At 43.2% G+C, this 18,361-nt stretch overlaps 2 protein-coding genes across 3 annotated transcripts in view; both read left to right on the top strand.

Annotated features, from left to right (window-relative positions):
- The first annotated feature begins 7,302 nt into the window (after positions 1–7,302).
- On the top strand, positions 7,303–11,440 carry POLR2K (RNA polymerase II, I and III subunit K). 2 transcript variants are annotated; one of them, XM_076329340.1, is made up of 4 exons: positions 7,303–7,384; positions 9,878–9,941; positions 10,730–10,822; positions 11,278–11,440. In XM_076329340.1, the coding sequence occupies exons 2-4, from the start codon at positions 9,881–9,883 to the stop codon at positions 11,298–11,300; spliced, it is 177 nt and encodes a 58-aa protein (XP_076185455.1). In that variant the 5' UTR covers positions 7,303–7,384; positions 9,878–9,880; the 3' UTR covers positions 11,301–11,440. The 2 variants fall into 2 exon arrangements, with proteins under 2 accessions (XP_076185455.1, XP_076185457.1); XM_076329342.1 differs by lacking the exon at positions 7,303–7,384 and adding an exon at positions 7,781–7,863.
- Positions 11,441–13,022: 1,582 nt separating this feature from the next.
- The window catches only part of SPAG1 (sperm associated antigen 1), a 47,255-nt gene continuing 41,916 nt past the window's right edge, over positions 13,023–18,361 (top strand). Inside the window, exons 1-4 of the mRNA XM_076329339.1 lie at positions 13,023–13,060; positions 14,606–14,747; positions 15,845–16,004; positions 16,370–16,495. Coding sequence (XP_076185454.1) covers positions 14,608–14,747; positions 15,845–16,004; positions 16,370–16,495 — 426 coding nt within the window. The 5' untranslated portion in view covers positions 13,023–13,060; positions 14,606–14,607. The remainder of the gene's footprint in view (positions 13,061–14,605; positions 14,748–15,844; positions 16,005–16,369; positions 16,496–18,361) is intronic.

Below are 18,361 nucleotides of genomic sequence, written 5' to 3'. Positions count from 1 at the left end.
AGAAAAGTTACAAGTGGCTGATGCACCCATTTACACAAGAGATGTAAGAATAGAGACTTACTTTTTTGCCATTCGTACACGGCAGAGTTTCTCCACCCTAACCAGAGTGGCCAATAGGTCACTGCTTTCTACACACAAGACATGGTAATCGTATAAAAGATGTTATGAATAATGCCCGTATGAGGGCTGTTCTCACAGAAACCATAGTAGTTCACATCGACATTGTAAGACTTTCAAAGTTTGAATCAGCACCTTTTACTGGGGTATGGTACTGGCCTCTAGAACTGGTATTTTGGAACATAAGCCTGGAAATAGTAATTGAATTTTCAGAACAGACAAAACTAGGAATCCTTAAAGGTGGCTTAAACACCAGATATTAAGACATTGCTAGTATCCCAACAGTCCTGACTTAGTCAAGCCCTAAGCCATCAAACACGAGCAGTGGGAACCCAAATTGCCTGGAGGGGAACTATTCTTTGATCTTGGGTCATTTAATTAGCATTTTTTGACCCATACTGAAGGCACTTTATAAGATCATTGCAATATAGAAAGTGCTTTGTTCTGCTTTCTACTGTGAGGAGATAGCAACATCTAGAAGTTCAAAAGGAACAGGATATTAAAGAGCAGATTGTGAAACTTGGCATAAAGGCCTATAGAATCATGCTAATATCAGTATGAAATCAAACAGATTTAAAACAAACAAACAAAAAAAATCCATCCACATAATTGAGAAAAATTCTTCCAGGAAAGAAAGGTATGTGAAAATAATTCCAGGACGACGACAAACTCTGAAGTCTGGCCTGCTTCCTTTCTCTCTCCCATTTACCTCTGCAAGTACCCTAATTTCACATTTGTTTTCTCTCACTGCTTTTTCCTCATTCCCTCTTTTTACTTGGTGAAATAAATGACAGTGCAAATAGGAAACATGAAGGCATAGCTTTAAGCTAGTTATCACATGAATTAGGGATAACTTCCTTGACAGTGCAGGACCAACTCCAAGCAGCATCTAGTGTTTCATTTGCATCACTTTTCAACATTTTAGGCAATAGGCTGAAAATGCTGTGTCATGTACTAGAAAATAACTTTAAAAAGATAGGAAAAGGGTATAAAGAGTCTCTGTGTAGTGCATTGCTGCTCTTCAGTTGACTATTCACGCTATAAGCAGAGGACCACATTAGCATAGCTCTTCTTTTTGTAATAAGAGGAAGACCTATAACAGACCTGTAGTAACAACAGGGCATTGTCTTTGTGTAATCTACAAAAAGAATAGAGGTTTCATTTTCTGTGCTGAATTTTGGTGAACTGCAGTTGTTAGCAAACGTTGCCAGGAGATATTCCTACCAAAAATGCTGATGGACAGAGATTTAAATTTTGAATGCGATTTAGAGACAGCTATTCAAAAATCTCAATCCCACCCTAAAAAAAAAATAAAAATCACATACCCACACTTACCTTTAAAAATATTAATATTTTCCTTAAACACAGTCAAATTAACCACACATTTAACAAAAGTGCACAGGCTTGGAGGTTTAGAAACTTAATGTTCAGGCAGCATGCTGAAGAAACAACAAAAGGAAAACTCACGCTTGCAGTTTCATTCTCAGACATTCCATGGGAGAAATTATCTAATCTTACGAACAACTGAGAGTAGAGGAAATTTAAAATATTACAGTATAAAATAATTTAAGCAAACTTGTGTTTCAAGTAGCACAAAATCACAGAAAAACAAGGTTTTGCAGTTGTAGGGGAGATCAGAATAGCAGAGTTAAAGGAATGTTGGTAACTCAAGTAAAAGCTAAAAATATGCTGTAAATACGCCAATGTCCAGCAGGAGGAGCCTGTGAGCTTACGATATTGATTTTGAGATAACAGCTTCGAAAAAATAGGGAAGCCACTGCAATACAGTCACTGAGTGAATAATGTCCATTATACTCCTTTACAGGAAATCCCAGTATACACCTCAGTTTTGTATACACATTAATTTTCTTCAAAAGGTATTACTTGTACAAGTTAAGATTTAATTTAACACAAGGTCTCATTTTACAAGTACTGTACCGAAGGGAAAGCCTTTTGGAGGTTCTGAACATCTCTTGTAATAGAACGAGATGTTACTTATATTCATAAGACATGCCTAATAAAACCTCTTATGACTTGTCTAGTGTTTTATAAGCACTTCCTTTTTTATCAGGAGAAAAGTTTCATCTACTAGATTTGATACATAACATCAAGACCTTTTCATTTGGGGGTCTTGAAGTAATTTCTGAAAGTATTGTTAACCTTACTTTAGGCATCATAAAACAGATGTGCAGGGAAGAAAAGACTGGTCACACAGCAAGTCAGTTACAGAGGAAAGAATAGAATCCATATCTGCTAAGTGTAGATTCTTGTGCTCTATGCATTTCTTATATCTATTATTAATTTTGTAGTTCTCAAATTGCTCTACAAGTCAACTGCAAACTTTCTGGCAGTTTACAGAACAAAATATTTCAGAGACCCAAACTAAATTAAGAACAGGATTCAGACAGTTAGACAAGGAATAATTTCTGATAAGCTTTAGTCTTACAAAGTGTCCTAAAGAGGTAAAAATGTTGGTTACTCGAAGGCAATGTAAGTGACGCCTATAACTTAGAAATTAGTTTTAGAATGGAGTCACGCCTGTTCCTGATACTAATTTACATTCCCCAGTAACACACGCTGAACACTTACGCCTCAAACAAGATGTTTTCTGTTCTTGTTTGTCGCTGTTCACCATTGTTAACAAGAGAGATAAAGGCAAAGTTTTGGTGATACAACAGTATTTTCTCTGTTATTTAAACAGATATCATATCTGCAGTAAAACTGTCTTTATCGGAAGACTCTGCTCTTTGAGCACCCAGGTTAAAAACAGAGAAGTCATTAATACCTTCAAAGGTATTAATATGGAAGATGGCATAGCTAAATCCTATCTGTAAGATGTGGGTCACTTACCCTAATTTGTGAAGCAACTCGAGATCTTCCAAAGCAAAGGTGCTGTATTCAGAGTATTGTTTACCCCTACTGATAACCTAAAGTGAGAAAGGATGTGGAGAGAAGAGAGAGATGCAAGAGAAGTATTACCCAGCTGAGACACAGTTTTCAGTTCGTCTATATATGCGTTCACTGCAACGTCTAGTTACCCAGCGATGAAGATTATTGACGGCTACCTAGGGACCAGCACCCGAGAGTCTCTCAGTCACCTGGGATGCCGGACACGAGCAAAGCAACAGCTTCACCCCCTCATCTGGCAAATCGCCGGGCACAGGAAACAGAGCCTAGAGGCCCCCTACTACCGAGTGCAGCTGAGGCGGTCGGCGGGGCTCCCTGAGAAGGGGTGAATGCGAGGAACCCCCCTCCCCGGCTGGCTGGAGAGAACGGGAATCCTGTCGCCTCAGCAGCTCGCCGCCTGGCTCTGGGGCCCGTTGCCCTTAGCGAGGAGCCGCTTCGCTTCTCTCCACCCACACCGGCTCCTCGCGTGCGGCTACCGCTGCTTTCCCTCGCTTGGATTTGAACTACCCGCCCTTACCAACCGCTGCCGCACTGCCTCCCCCGCCCCCTCCGTGCTGCGGCCCTCGGGAGAGCGGCACCGCTCTAGGGTGAGGGCAGGGCGCCGGCAGGACGGGAGCCTGAGGAGAAGGGCTCCGCCGAACGAGAGAGCCTGCTCCTCGGGAAGATACCGGCGAGGCTCGCCTTTCTCCTCACACTTTATACTCCAGCCCTGCGGTCCCCGCCGCACCCAGCCCACCATTAAAAGCGCCCCTGCGTCGTTCTTCCCCCCCGCTCTGCTTCTTCTCAGGTGCCTGCGAGGGTGAGGCTTTCCCGCCTCTCCGAGAGCCCTCTCAGCTCCCTGCCGCGGGGCGCCAGGGCTGAGGGGTGGCTTCAGAGGCACTGGTCGATCGCGGCCAGCCAAAGGCTTCCACAGGTGATGAACCTTATCTGCACCACAACCTTTAAGCTTGAGTTATGAGAGTGCTAATTCGAGTTAATTAGTACAGGAACAAAACAATCACAGAGCGTTTGTCAAGTGCCATCTCCTTTAAATGGGCTGTCAGTCGGGTGGGAGATGCCCGGTGACGTCGCCTAGGTTTTGCCGTGGTTTTAATTAATCTGTGCATTAAAAAAAAAAAGCAACCCGAATATCTGGGTGCCTGTTTCTTCTGAGCACGGTACGGCTAACGTGCGGCTACACAGGCTCACCTACCTGCTGGCTCCCAGCAGGTTGGGGAGCCGCCGGCGGCGGGGAACCGGCAGGCCTTGCAGCAGCCGCCCTGGGGGGGAAGCAGGCACTTGCCACACAGGGACAGAGGAAAGGCCAAATAAATCAGCGTTGTGTTCTCCTTCTGCTGGGTATTACTCTCCTTCACCTCGTGATACAACATTTAGCCCGGGTCACCTCTAATTTTTCTGGTTCTTTCCCTGTCTACGCTTCCAGTTTTCTTCCTCCACCAGAACAATGTCAGACCTGAACGAGAGATGTAAAATCGTCGCGTGTCAGTCTAAAAGCAACACCTACATCCAAAGAAGCAAAGTAGAGGCTTTCCACAGAAACCTCGAAATTAAGTAACGTAATTCCTGTACGTGAGGTTTGGCAAGTTTGCAGCCTTCCCCTTCGGCAACAGCCACCCCTCCAGCCTTGCAAAGCCGAGCCAGCGGGTGGGCAGGGGGCAGCACGGCCGGGCAGGGGCAGAGGCGCCCGGCAGGCTGAGACGGGCCGGAGGAGACTCGGATTTAAGTTACCTACCCAGAGCCGGGGGAAACTGTGCCGGGTTTAGATAAAGAATATTGTTTTATGTGGCTACAAGGTAACAGTTATGGGTAAAAAGAGAAAGGCTCTTGGGATATCTCCCCCATCCTTTTCAGAAGGAGAAATCGTTAGAAACTTTCAGAAATGTAATACAAGTTTTCCGAAAGTGCTTTCTGTAGCATCATCTATTTCACATGAATCAGAAGAAGTTATTTTTCAAATAGTTGTATTTATTTATAAAATAAATTACCTTTGCTGTGAAATTGGCAGCTTGCTAGCTCCTTAAAGAGGGACACAGCAGCTGCAAGTTCTGTTTCTGTCACACAAACCCGGGTGGACTTCCGTGACTTGGATCAAAAATGTCCAAGAAATGTAACAAGTTTTAGTTGCGGCATTTAATGCAATACACAGAGCATCACACCAAAAAGCGTGATTTAACAAAAAGCATCACAAAGAAAAAAATCAAAACGAAACCAAACCAAACCAAAAAAAACCCACCAAACAAACCCCCAACAAAACCTGAGAACGTTGCTTCTAAACAAACAAATGAGGTAAGACAGCCTGCAACACCCCCACGCTGCGCTCGGCTACGACCGCATTTCCTTCCCATCCAAAAAGCACCCCCTGCACCTCCCCACCTCACCCCACAAGCCCTCCCTCACGCTTTCCTACCAAGGAAAGCCAAGGGCTGTTCCACTTCACGGGACACTGGAGGTCTCCCGCGCAGTCCCAACCCTTTCTGCTACTCCAAATCCGAGGAGGCATCTTCAGGGCTAGCGCTGATCAGCCCACCAGAATGGGGTTTTACTGTTAAAGCGCTCCTCTCGAAGGAGGCGGGCTTTATCAGAAACGGCTGAAGTAACCGAAGCTTTAAGGTCTGGTAAAACATCCTATTTTTCCACGGGAACAATTAAAGGATGCCAATAATCAAGCAATTACATGATTTCTTTCTTAATAGTGGAGACCTTATTCTCACAGAATTAACTTTAACTGACTTTTTCATGGCGGTGTTATTAGCAAGTCCTTTAAAATTATCGGTTTGGCAAACGCATTTTAAAATACGAAACGATTCCGGAGAAATAATACCAGTTGGGTTTTTTATTTGTTCGTTTATGAGACGGTAATTGCTTAGCGTGCATTTACCAGGGTTGGGGCTTTTCCCCCCCCTCTGCTGCAAACTCTTGGTGCACACTCACACCTACGGAGACCGGGGGGGAGGAGAAGACGCAGGTAGTAACGGCACGGGGAAATCGGGATCGATGTGGCTAGCTCTGCCTTTCGCATACCGTTTTTCTTGCGTGTGCTTTATTCTGGCACTCAAAAAGTTATATTTAGCTTTACTCATACGCAGCTGTAAGGAGAAGCAGGTGAGCTGCCTAAGATCTTTACTGCATTTTCGTTACGTTTAACTTAAATACAAAATTAGGAAAACAGCAACCATTTATTATTCCTCAAGTTTATTCTGGATAAGCTATAGGTTATATATGAAGGGGATTTGCTACTATGAGAACAAAATCAATAAATTACAACTGGTAAGACATATCAATGCGCTTGGGTGCTTAGGAAACAATTTTTATTCGGTATTCAGAAACAGAATAAGAAAGACCCTTCCTTAAACTAGGGAACCTCTTGAATGACGAAGTCATTTAAATCGGCATATTCACAAAACACAGTATTTGTTAAACATTTTTCCAGGAATAAAGCAAAGATAGCTAATTCTACAAAATGCCTGTCGAAGGTTCAAAATTCATACCGCCAGCGACGGAGAGACCAACCGGCACCGTTTCAAATCTCGTCTGTACTATTTCAGTTCGGTGCGTGCGGGAATCGCCGACATTTCAACCTCTTTCATAACGCGACCTTGCTCTTAAAATACGTAGTATCGCAGCTTGTAAGTTTGGTTTAATATGGGCACATATGATACCGCCCACAGGATTAAAATATCAAGATGCGTTTTTTGTCCACGGATCTTAGATAAAATGCTTCTGGAAACAGAAAGGACCTTGAGGCAAAACACCTCGGCGGTTTAAAACTCCGCAGTGATACGATCGGACCTGTCACAGGGCGTTCTGAGCACGTACAGTAGGTCGGGTACAGCCAAATAAAAGATACCGAGTACGTTGGTTCTTATTTTATCTAACCGTGCAGCCGCCTACTTTCTTCTTAGGAACCTGACGCTGCTATTCAAACGAAAGCTTATACATTAAAAAAGGCCACCAAACATCCTGTGCTTTTTTTCCGAAGTGGTTAACACCGATAGCTAAGTACTTATTACTTTCCCAACCTCATTATTCAGCGGGGAGGAGGCCGGAGCTGACGGCAGCTCGCTGCCGGGGACCAGCCGGGCCGGGGCTCCGGGGCTCCCGCGGCTCCCTCGCTCGCTCGCGGGGCGGGGCTGCGGTGCTGGCGGTGCGGCGTGCCCCCCGCGCGGTGCGTATCGCTGGCTCGTGCGGCCGGCAGCATAACGGCACGCACCGATGTTCACGGCTCAGGGCGGCACCGGGCGCCGCTGGGCGGGCCGCGGGACTGGCGTCGGTGGCACGGGCCCCGCCTCCGCCGGCGCCCGGTGTGTCGTCATCACACGGCGCCGAGGAGACGGCGAGGCCGGCGGAGTTGTCTGTGCAGGTGAGTGTGGGTCGGGGATACCCTGGGGTTTTCGGGCTCCTCTCTTCGGAGCCGATGGTCCCCTTCGCGGCGGGGGGTGCCGGTGCCGGTGCCGGTGCCGAGCAGGGAAAGGCCCGGCCCGGCCCGGCCCCGCCCGGCCCGGCCTAGCCTAGCCTAGCCTGGCTCAGCCTCGTGGGCTTCCCTCCTGCGTAATAAGCCCCGCGGGGCAGTGGGGGAGGCCCCGGTGCGGGATTGGGGTGTCTGGGGCTGAGGGGCCGGTGGACTGTGAGGAAGGCGGCCCGTCCTCCTTCGTGGGCTCTGAGAGGGACGTGAAGGAGTGGGTTTGCCTCTCTTACAGGTACGTGTGGCGTCCTCTCGGTACCGGTAGCGTGGCCGGTGCTCCACGTCGTCGCGGTAGGTTACGGTTGCACCCCAACGCACGTAGGAGCATCCGTGTGCCTGTTGGCTGTGTCAACTTGGCAGCGCTTTACAGCTGCAGGGTACGTGAAGGCCAGCTAAACCATGGCACCTCCTTGCAAAATACACAGCTGTAGGTCACTGCTGTCTTTAGCGGCAGTATTATTTTGCTGCATGAGCAGCACCAACTCAAGTTATTTAGCTGTAACTGTCGCCCTCCGTAGTTCAGCTCTCTGTTTTAGAAGATGCTGCTGTTTTCAAGCGCTAATGGATGAATGCTTATATCTTACTATAAAGTACTGACACAAAAAGACTATGACACGTGGATTAAGGTGCCACTATGGTTATGGTAGAGCAAAACCTTGCTTGAAAGCTATATAGAGTTTAATGAATTATCTCCGGTTCTCTCAAATGGAGTGGCATAATGGGGATTTTAGCAAGGTGGTTTGTCAAGTGCTGATCAGACTCTCTTAAGCAAAGGACGAACTGTTTCTGGAAGTATTTAAAAGACGTGTAGATGCGGCGCTTAGGGACATGGTTTAGTGGGCATGGTGGTGTTGGGTCGACGGTTGGACTTGATGATCTTAGAGGTCTTTTCCAACCTTAATGATTCTATGATTCTGTCAAGCCTATCCTTCTGTTTTCAAGATCCTAGTTTCCCCAGCTGAACTTATACTGAATTTATACTGAAGTATAATTGTTGTTTTGTTTGGGTTGTTTTTTAACTCCTATTACTCTTCTACCTACAGTTTGTTCCCAGGATTTCTAATCCCTTAGATCAATGAAAAGGTAGATTAAGTTAGCTAGTGTTGTATCGGAGGGAAAAAAATATAACAAGGCTTACCTTGTTTATGATAGCACTGTTGTTACATGAGCGATACATAAGAAATGATTTATTTTTATGTTTCCAGCAAGGAAATTCTTACCATTGGCAGGAGGGAGGAAAGCAAATATTATTTATTGGGCTTTAATGTTTAAAATCCTGTTTAATAGAAAATCATAGAATCATTAAGGTTGTAAAAGACCTCTAAGATCATCGAGTCCAACCGTCAACCCAACACCACCATGCCCACTAAACCATGTCCCTAAGCGCCTCATCTACACGTCTTTTAAATACTTCCAGGGATGGGGACTCCACCACTTCCCTGGGCAGCCTGTTCCAATGTTTCACCACTCTTTCAGTAAAGACATTTTTCCTCATGTCCAATCTAAACCTCCCCTGGTGCAACTTGAGGCCGTTTCCTCTCGTCCTATCGCTTGTTACTTGGGAGAAGAGACCGACACCCACCTCGCTACAACCTCCTTTCAGGTAGTTGTAGAGAGCGATGAGGTCTCCCCTCAGCCTCCTTTTCTCCAGGCTAAACAACCCCAGCTCCCTCAGCCGCTCCTCATCAGACTTGTGCTCCAGACCCCTCACCAGCCTCATTGCCCTTCTCTGGACATGCTCCAGCACCTCAACGTCCTTCTTGTAGTGAGGGGCCCAAAACTGAACACAGTATTCGAGGTGCGGCCTCACCAGTGCCGAGTACAGGGGCACAATCACTTCCCTACTCCTGCTGGCCACACTATTTCTGATACAGGCCAGGATGCCATTGGCCTTCTTGGCCGCCTGGGCACACTGCCGGCTCATGTTCAGCTGGCTGTCGACCAACACCCCCAGGTCCTTTTCCGACAGGCAGCTTTCCAGCCACTCTTCCCCAAGCCTGTAGCGCTGCATGGGGTTGTTGTGGCCGAAGTGCAGGACCCGGCACTTGGCCTTGTTGACTCTCATACAATTGGCCTCGGCCCATCGATCCAGCCTGTCCAAATGTTGTGCCATCTCCATCTTTGGAGGTTTTCTATACCAAATTGGTAAAGCTCTGAGAAACCTGATGTTACTCTGCTTTTGAGAAGTTGAACTAGATGACTTTCTTTTCCAACCTGAATTATCCAGTGTCCTGTGTATCAAATACAGATGGAATTTGTTTGTATGTACTTTTAAGGAAGTTTTTCATCTTCTGTTAGCTCTAGATTGAGATATTTAAATGATTGTGTATGCCCTGGAAAAAATAATTAAAAACCCAAAACTGGTGTGTATGTTGTGTGTTTTTTGTTTAGAACATGGATTCACAGAAGGATGTTCAACCTCCAAAGCAGCAGCCAATGATTTACATTTGTGGAGGTAAAGAAAAGACATCAGTGAATTTTTTTACTTGTTACTGGAGATTTGGTGTTTTAATAATGAAGAATGCATAATCATTATACTGAAGAGTACATAAGTACAAATAGTTGCAGTGTGGATCCTGATGTTCTTTAAAGCTTTACACGCTGATGGTACCACATATATGTGGTATATATGGATAGCGATGTGGAAGTAATTCACTAGAGCTTGTGTTGCTGTGTGGAGGTCTTCCATCTCCAGAGGACGCTTTCTCTAAGTGTCTGCTTGTGGTGCAGATAGTGGTCCTTCTATTTGGTGCCTCTCAGAGTTTTTTTGAAAATGCTGTATGGTCACTCGGCTTTTATCGAAGTGCAGTAGTCAAATTCTCTCTTACCTATAGATAAGTCAACAACTTAAAAATCGGTGATTTTGAGTCATCACTTAAGGAATCTCTGAAATATTTTGTCTTTTAAGAAAATAAACTTGGGGCTTTGGAGGGCTGAGCTGAAGTTTTCATTAGTAGACAGTCTAGTTGTATCAAGAGTGGAATGCATTCTGTGCAGTAATAATTTGGTGATTTTTAGCAAGATCCTCTTTTATCTTAATATAAGTGAAGTTTGCTAATTTTTTTTTTTTGCACAGTATCTTGATATCATTCCGCTTTTGATACAAATTCACTACAATTATCTTTTATTATGTTTTGTTTGCCACAAGTAGGAATTTGACTATTATGACTTTTAAAAATTATCTATGCATTAACAATGCTGGTTTTGTTTATCCACTCCTTTTCTCTTCCTCTATCATGTCAGAATGTCATACAGAAAATGAAATAAAGGCAAGAGATCCTATCAGATGCAGAGAATGTGGCTACAGAATAATGTACAAGAAAAGGACAAAAAGATGTATCCTTTTACACGGGCACTTGAATGCATTTGGGAAGCTGTGGATGGAGACAAGGGAAACCGAATGGAAGATTTGAGTGATTATGTAAGAATCCTTCAAGGCGAAAAATCAATGCCGCAGAGTAAAGTACTATAGGGAAATCTCTGCAGTGTGACTGGGGATCTTGTTTTCGTTCCTGGCACTTTCTCTCTTTTTTCCATTTTCTATGCAAAATATAATAAGCTGTGATAGTCTGCTGGGTGACGTACTGTGAACGGTTGATATTAGTCAGCCTTTTAACAAAAGGAAAGTGTTGTGGGGTTAATTAAAGATGAGTTGTGAAATGCTTTTATGTAGTTAGTTGTGACTTTAGATTTAGGCAGTCTCTCTTTTGGTGTGTCTTCCCCCCCCTCTTTTTCTCCCTCATCTTTTTTCAACCACAACACATTTTTTTCCTTTAACTGCACTATTCCAGTGGTGGTTTTTGATGCCCGATGATTTCTGCTGAAGATATAGTGACTTTATGCTGCAGTTTAATCTTTCTGATAACTTTGCTCTGTAAATCCATTGGTGTACAAATGCACACTCCTATTTGTGTTTTAAGATATTGAAATAGTAAAGTTTACCGTGATACTAAATTTTGTCTGTACTGTCTTTCAGCAATAGATTTCTAAAGCTGTCATTTAAATTGTAGTCAGAGTATGCAGGAGTTTAAGTTCAGTGGTATTGTATTCTTTTTGAATTAACCTTGTTTTCATTACTCTCATGTAAACTTTTTATTTGCATTTTAACTTTGTTAAATGTTCTTTGGACTCCTATGAACTGCATAACTGGCTTGAATAAATTCTACTGAAAATAAATAGAAGGCTACACAAGGCTAGGTCTGAAACACGGAACTGGATTTCAAAAGAGCAAATGTCAAAGGACTTGAGACCACCCAATTCAGGCACCCATCTGTGGAGGAAGTGTCAAAAAAATCATCTCTCAGAAGGGAAGAGGGGAGGGAGGCAAGGTAAACATTAAGAAGCAATGTGTAAACAGAACTTCCTGAAGTGCTTCTTGACGTAGTTGTAGTCAAGGAAAGAATTAGGTCTGTGCTACAAAGATAATTTGGGTAGTGTCCCAAAACTAAAATAGCATCTTGTTTTGCTTTTCAGATGACTTCTTGGGGGTCTGTACTAAAAAAATCAAAGCAGTTGTTTTGTATTGATGAGCCAAAACTTTTTGCATCTATTTGGAATGTGTGTTAAGTAATACTAAAATATCCTTATCACTAAAGTGTACTACAAAATACTGCTGGGTTGTGCCTGATGCTAATTTAGCCTCTTTAAGTGTTTCCAAATATCAATTTTGATGGTGCTAATGATACTGCTAATGTTGAGATAATGTGTTTAACTAATCTATATAGTATCTCTGTTACAGACTGCATGACTGTGTACTGGCTCATAAATGAACTACAGTGGGTCGTTTCAGGGGATAAAAAAAGCCTTCTTGAGACTTTGTTTTGGAGCTGGTTAAGATTTTCTTAGGTATCTTATCTTAGCTGTTAAGACATTTCTTATTTAGGTTTTTCCTTGGAAGCCAGATATACTCGAGCGCAAACGATAACATTTTTACTCCACGGTTGCTATCAGTTTGTTCACCAGATTGGCGTGCATAGCGTGCACCTTATGCCTGCGCAACAGAAACAAGGGATGAGGTATTGACATGACTGCTCAGAAGGGTGAGCTCGAGAGGGCAGTACTAGTGCTACAGAAGGTCTGGTGGGAGTAAGCGGCGGGTTTGGCGCCTCTTTCTGCCAGACAAATGTAGAGAAGAGCATCTGCTGCCATCAGGAAGGGGTGCAGACCTGCTTTAGAAAACGGTGCCGGGGGATTGTAGGGCTAACGGGTACAGTGGTGTAGGCACCTGGGGCGACTGGCGTCGGGAGGGGGACTGGCTGTTCTAAGCTAAATAAAATACTACATTGAAAACAAACAGGTGATGTTTGTTTAAAGCTACACCCACAACTGTATTTCTGCCCCCCACCCAGCCCGAGGGCGGGAAGCGCCGCCGCGCCCGCTCTCGCCGCTCTCGCCGCTCTCCTCAGCCCTGAAAGCGGGGCCTCACTCCCGCCCGGTGGAGAAGGGGGGCGTGCAGCGCCCCCTCCGCCACAGCCCAGCTGCGCATGCGCGGAGGCGAGCGAGTGACGGGCGTCCCACAGCTGACGCGAGGGTCAGGTCGCGTCCGTCTCCCGGAGGCAGCGCGGCACCGGGCAGGTGGGTGTTGGAGTCCCCCACGCGACGCCAGTGTCAGTGCTGGAGCTCGGCGGGGCTCTGTGGGAGCCTCGTAAGGGGGTCACTGGGGAGGGCAGCCCCGTGTCCGCACCGTCGTCCCCGCTTCTCTGCGGCTCGCCTGGGCGCGTCCCTGGCGCCGGCCGCCATGTTGTACATAGCAACAGTTGCTAGGCACGGGCTGGCCGCGCTGCTCCGGTTGTGGTGTGAGGGGAGCCTTCGGTGTCGTTTTTAAGGTAAATTCCTGGCGCCGGGGCGTGAAACTTGTATTGTCGGCGGCCGCGGAGCAGGGCACGGTGCTGCGGCTTCGGGGAGCTGCCCGCAGCTGGCCGGAGGAGAGGAGCGCGTTTGGCTGTGGCGGTGCTGTGCCCCCGTGCGATCGAGGTCTCCTTCTTACTGCATTGCCTGAGAGCTGCTCTGGGCACTCGAGGGAACTCCCTGTTCCCAACATTTATGGAAATACTGGAATGGGGGAAAATGTTGCAGTTTTGTGATGAGTGCCTCTCTTGCTTTTTACTCCTGTCTAATTATTTCCTGTATTCGTCTGTCTCTCCATGCATGTTGTTTCTTTTCCTGTACTGAAACTGTAAATTCTTGGGGCAGAATCCTATATTTTTGTAGTACCTAATTGTGACCAGTTATTATTTAAGTGATACTGCATTGTAAACGTTTTTGTGCAACTACAAATTAATATGTGTAATTATGCTAGACATTAGAACACAATTATTTTAATCGGGTTTATATCCATACGTAGTTGTTATCACATACTGGGTAGCTGCCCTTGTCGTACTTGTTAAAAATAGCTGATCACTTTAAGCACTATATAACATGGGGAAAAAAAGAATTTCTGCTCTACAGAGCTTGGAATCAAAATAGAAAAAGGATGCAGATAAGCAGATCAAAGGTACAGGGAGACAGGAAGTGTCCAATTTGAACACCTCACTTCATCAGTTACAGACTTGCTGGCAAAGATTCAGATTAGTACAGTATTATAATCAGGGGCCCAGAAAATGCAGTTAGTGAGGAAAGACAATTAGATTTATTTTGGCTACAGAGAAAGGTTATCATTCCATTAGATACACTGAGTTGGTTAACATCTTCCGTCTGAAAAAAAGAGCGTCCTGCACCATCTTCTCCTTCATACCCACCACACTTGCTTAAAATAGGTAATACCATATTGTGTTTAAAGAAAAATAGAGAATGTGGTAGGCAAAAATTGGCAATTTTTCTTTAAGCAGTCTTTTTGACTTGTTCTGCCTTGCAGAAACAGTAAAGTTGTACTTATATACTGTATATTCTTTTTCCAAAATATATCTCGTATATAACCATACTTCTGCCAGTAAACCTCTGTCAAGAACAGTTTGTGTGATCAGGTCTTCAAATTTGAAATTTTTCTTTTGTGGCAGTAGGTCTGCTTGCATAACAGAGTAGTACTTCGGAGCATGAGCAGGGTTATTCCTTAAATTAGCATTGCTTCAAAATATAACAGTGCTTACAGAATCACTACATTTTTTTTCTTTTAATATTTAGTTATGGGTGATCAGTCAGTACCATTTTTGCTGGACCAAGGAACCACTAAAACATATCAAATACCTATTGGTCATCTGGACTACAAGTTCATTGAAAAATGCACAGATGTGAAACACCTGGAAAAGATTCTCAGGGTGTTAAGGTAAACATTATATTTTCTTAACTTCATTGCTAGTTATATTCCTGTTCTGTAAAATTCGAAGGAACCTGTACCTAAATACTCTATTTGTCTTGAACCTCTTTGTGACTTTCTAGTTGAAAAATTAAAATACAGAGTTAAAGTAATCATGTTAAAAGTGTCCAAATCATAGAATAGTTTGGGTTGGAAGGGACCTTTAAAGGTCACGTAGTCCAACCCCCATGCCGTGGGCAGGGACATCTTCAACTAGATCAGCTTCCTCAGAGCCCCGTCCAACCTGACCTTGAATGTTTCCAGGGATGGGGCATCCACCACCTCTCTGGGCAACCTGTGCCAGTGCTTCACCACCCTCAGTGTAAAAAATTTCTTCCTTCTATCTAGTCTAAATCTATCCCCCTTTAGTTTAAAGCCATTCCCCCTTGTCCTGTCGCAACAGGCCCTGCTAAAAAGTTTGCTGCCATCTTTTTTATAAGCCCCCTTTAAGTACTGAAAGGCTGCAATAAGGTCTCCCCAAAGCCTTCTCTTCTCCAGGCTGAACAACCCCAACTCTCTCAGCCTTTCTTCATAGGAGAGGTGTTCCATCCCCCTGATCATTTTTGTGGCCCTCTTCTGGATCCGCTCCAACAGGTCTGTGTCTTTCTTATGCTGAGGGTAATGCTAGAAATCCATGATACAAATTATAACGCTAGAAATCCAAGTCCTGTTTTAGCCATCCAAAAGATCTGAGTAACTCAATGCCAGGTTTTTCTCAAATGCTGTCGCTGGATTTTGGTTCTGTCATGAAGCTGTCTTGCCTGACTGTGGTAATTTCAGATGCCATGCCTATTTAATGTTTGCTGAAAATGACGAGCATTTTTTTATGAGCACTGTGATGATAATTTTGAACTGTGTATGTGTGTCCACTGGAAAATGGTTGAAGGTTAACTCATTGGAATTTTCTGATCAAAATGTTATTAGGTGATAGTAGAATTCAGCTCTAACAGGAAAATAGTCCTCTGCAGTCACTGTGGTGACTACACAGACACTACACATGCAGAAAAATATGGAGGACGCAGTGCAGCTTAGTTCTCTTTTGTAACTTTTATGTCTGCATTTTAAAGGTCTGGTGAAGAGGGATATTATCCTGAACTTACATTGTTTTGTGAAAAGCGTATTGAGCATTTAGATCCAGGGAGCAGAGCTCTGAGAAAAGATAAGCCTGCAGCCACAGCTTCTGATTTCACAGCTGAAGAATGGAAAACAATTAGTGGTGAACTGATGGTATGGTATAACTAATTTATAATGGTCAGTAATGTAATCACTTTGATGTATATTGATACATCTTTTGTGCATAGGTAGAATGTAATTATTTGATTAAATGAGGAAATGATCAAAGGATTATGTTGGGTTTTTTTTATTATTTTACCAAATTAATGTCACTGAATCTTTAATGTCCATTTTAACTCTACAGATTTTCTTTTTGTAGATTACTTTTTATTCAAAAAAGCACGATTGCTTTTTGTCTTAATTGCTTTTTCCCATTAAGAGCAGTGCATTATAAGGATAGTTGTTAGGGTCATTGTAGACTGTGAAGTATATCTGCTCTACTGCTTTAAGGTACAGATACATTATTTATTTATTTTCAGAGCTGGGTGGCAGAAATGAATGAAGATGATAAGAAACCACAGTTCCTGAGAACAGACACCCTGCATGAAAGACAAGATAACTTGCCTCCTATTCGTTGTTCCAGTAGCTGTCTTCCTGCTAATCAGGTATCTCCAGTTTTCTTATGTCTGTAATTGTCTTTCTAAAATCAGGAAATTTTATATGTACAAACTTCTGATCATTGAGCCTTTCTTACTAGATTTATTTTCTTAACCAGAAAATAAAAACCTTTAAGTTCCCTTGCAAGAGACTAATGCCTAAACAAAAGAGCCTCCTTAGTACTAGCATGTGTCTTGTAACAATGTTTTAATTCTGATCAAGAACTAACTTCTGGAGCAAATTCTTAAACACCCTTTTCTGTTCTTTGATTCACATTTCAAAGTGATGCTTAAGCATATGAACTAGGTTCCTTTTGAATGAAACTATGCTAGGAGATTTTCTCCAGCTGCCAGTAGGCTTTTGTTCTATGAGACCAGACAGGAGCTAGTCCAAAATAAATACCCTGAAACACATACAGTGTGGATGTTGGACCCTCTGCACCAACTGTTTCACTCTATAGCCACTTCTGTATTGGGTTGCACTGGTGTATATGTAGCCTTTGATTCCCCTTATTTTATACCTTGAGTTGGTATTCCAGCTTTAGTCATAAAGCATACTTAACAAATCTCAGAACTACAGAATAAACATTTACATTTTTTCCTAGGTGTTAGTTTCCTCATGGTTTTTTTCCATGTATTTATCTGCCTGAAATCTGGTTTGTTTGTGACCAGCTTTCCTTACTAATGCTAAATGCAGTGCTATTGGAGGGATATATAGGTGCGGGATGGGACTTTTTTGAATTGTCAGATGTTATCATGGATGGCTTCAGTCTGATTCCCACTATTTTCTTTGGAATTCTGGGACACTGTTACAACAAATTCACTGAAGGATTTTTCTTTTTGGAAGTGAGAAATGTTATGAAAGGATCCTTACAGGTCATGTGATATTTCTTATTAATTGTTAATTTGACAAATTTTATTGGAATAATTATGTATTAATAAATGTCTGATTTGTGTTCCTGTGTTGTCAGAAACTACTCCTTATTGTCAGCGGGTACTTAGACATCAGACCAAGGCAGACATTTGGGATAACTAGGCACTCTCCGTTATGTGGTATACAAAGAGGTTGGGAATTCCAGTGTAATGCTTTATAAGTGGTTAGTATTGAGACTAAGGTGTGCTTTTGTTTTGAGGGGGTTTTTTCATTTATCTGTCCTCTTTCACATTTTGCAATATATGTTCCTCTTGACTATCCTATTTTGCTGAGATGAAGAGTGCCACTGTAGCTTTACTTTTGATTTGTGTCCTGTATAAGTGTTTTCTAGAACAGAAAATGGTAAATACAATAGCATGTGAAGTCAGTGAATCCAGATTAGAATGTAAGTATAAAATGGTGGAAAGTGGCTTGAAATCTAGGATATACAGTTTTACTAAAGAGGATGTGTTCTCCATTCAAAGACAAAATATTTATTCAGACAAAATATTTTTTTTCTCCTACTTTAAACCATGCAACAGTCTTCAGGTCAAGTTTTTATCTTTTGTTCTCCATACAAGGTTTAGGTGTTAGCGTTATTACCCAGGAAATCTAGATACAGCTTTATGCCTTATCTGTGGTACATGATTTCCATTCCTTTTGTCCAAGCAGACGGCCTCTGAAGTAGTTGTAACCTGTCCTGGAAGAGAGAAGGGAGGCCTGAAATTGAGTTTGAGGGTTCAGTCTTTCTATGTAGCAGTGCAGTTATACCACTACTAGATGACTACTGAATAAAAATAAGCTGTTTCTATAGTATATGCTAAATTTATACCTGTAATATGAAATCTCAAAAAAATTAGATTAATATACTTAATCAGTTTTTACTTCTTTTCTTGCTTGCTGATAAAGCTATGTGTAATCTTACACTTTTTAAACATGTTTTGCTAATCAATTAGGACTGT

Source organism: Aptenodytes patagonicus, chromosome 2 (assembly GCF_965638725.1).
Source record: "Aptenodytes patagonicus chromosome 2, bAptPat1.pri.cur, whole genome shotgun sequence".
Taxonomy (NCBI): Eukaryota; Metazoa; Chordata; class Aves; order Sphenisciformes; family Spheniscidae; genus Aptenodytes; species Aptenodytes patagonicus.
This window is presented reverse-complemented; position numbering and strand designations above follow the sequence as displayed.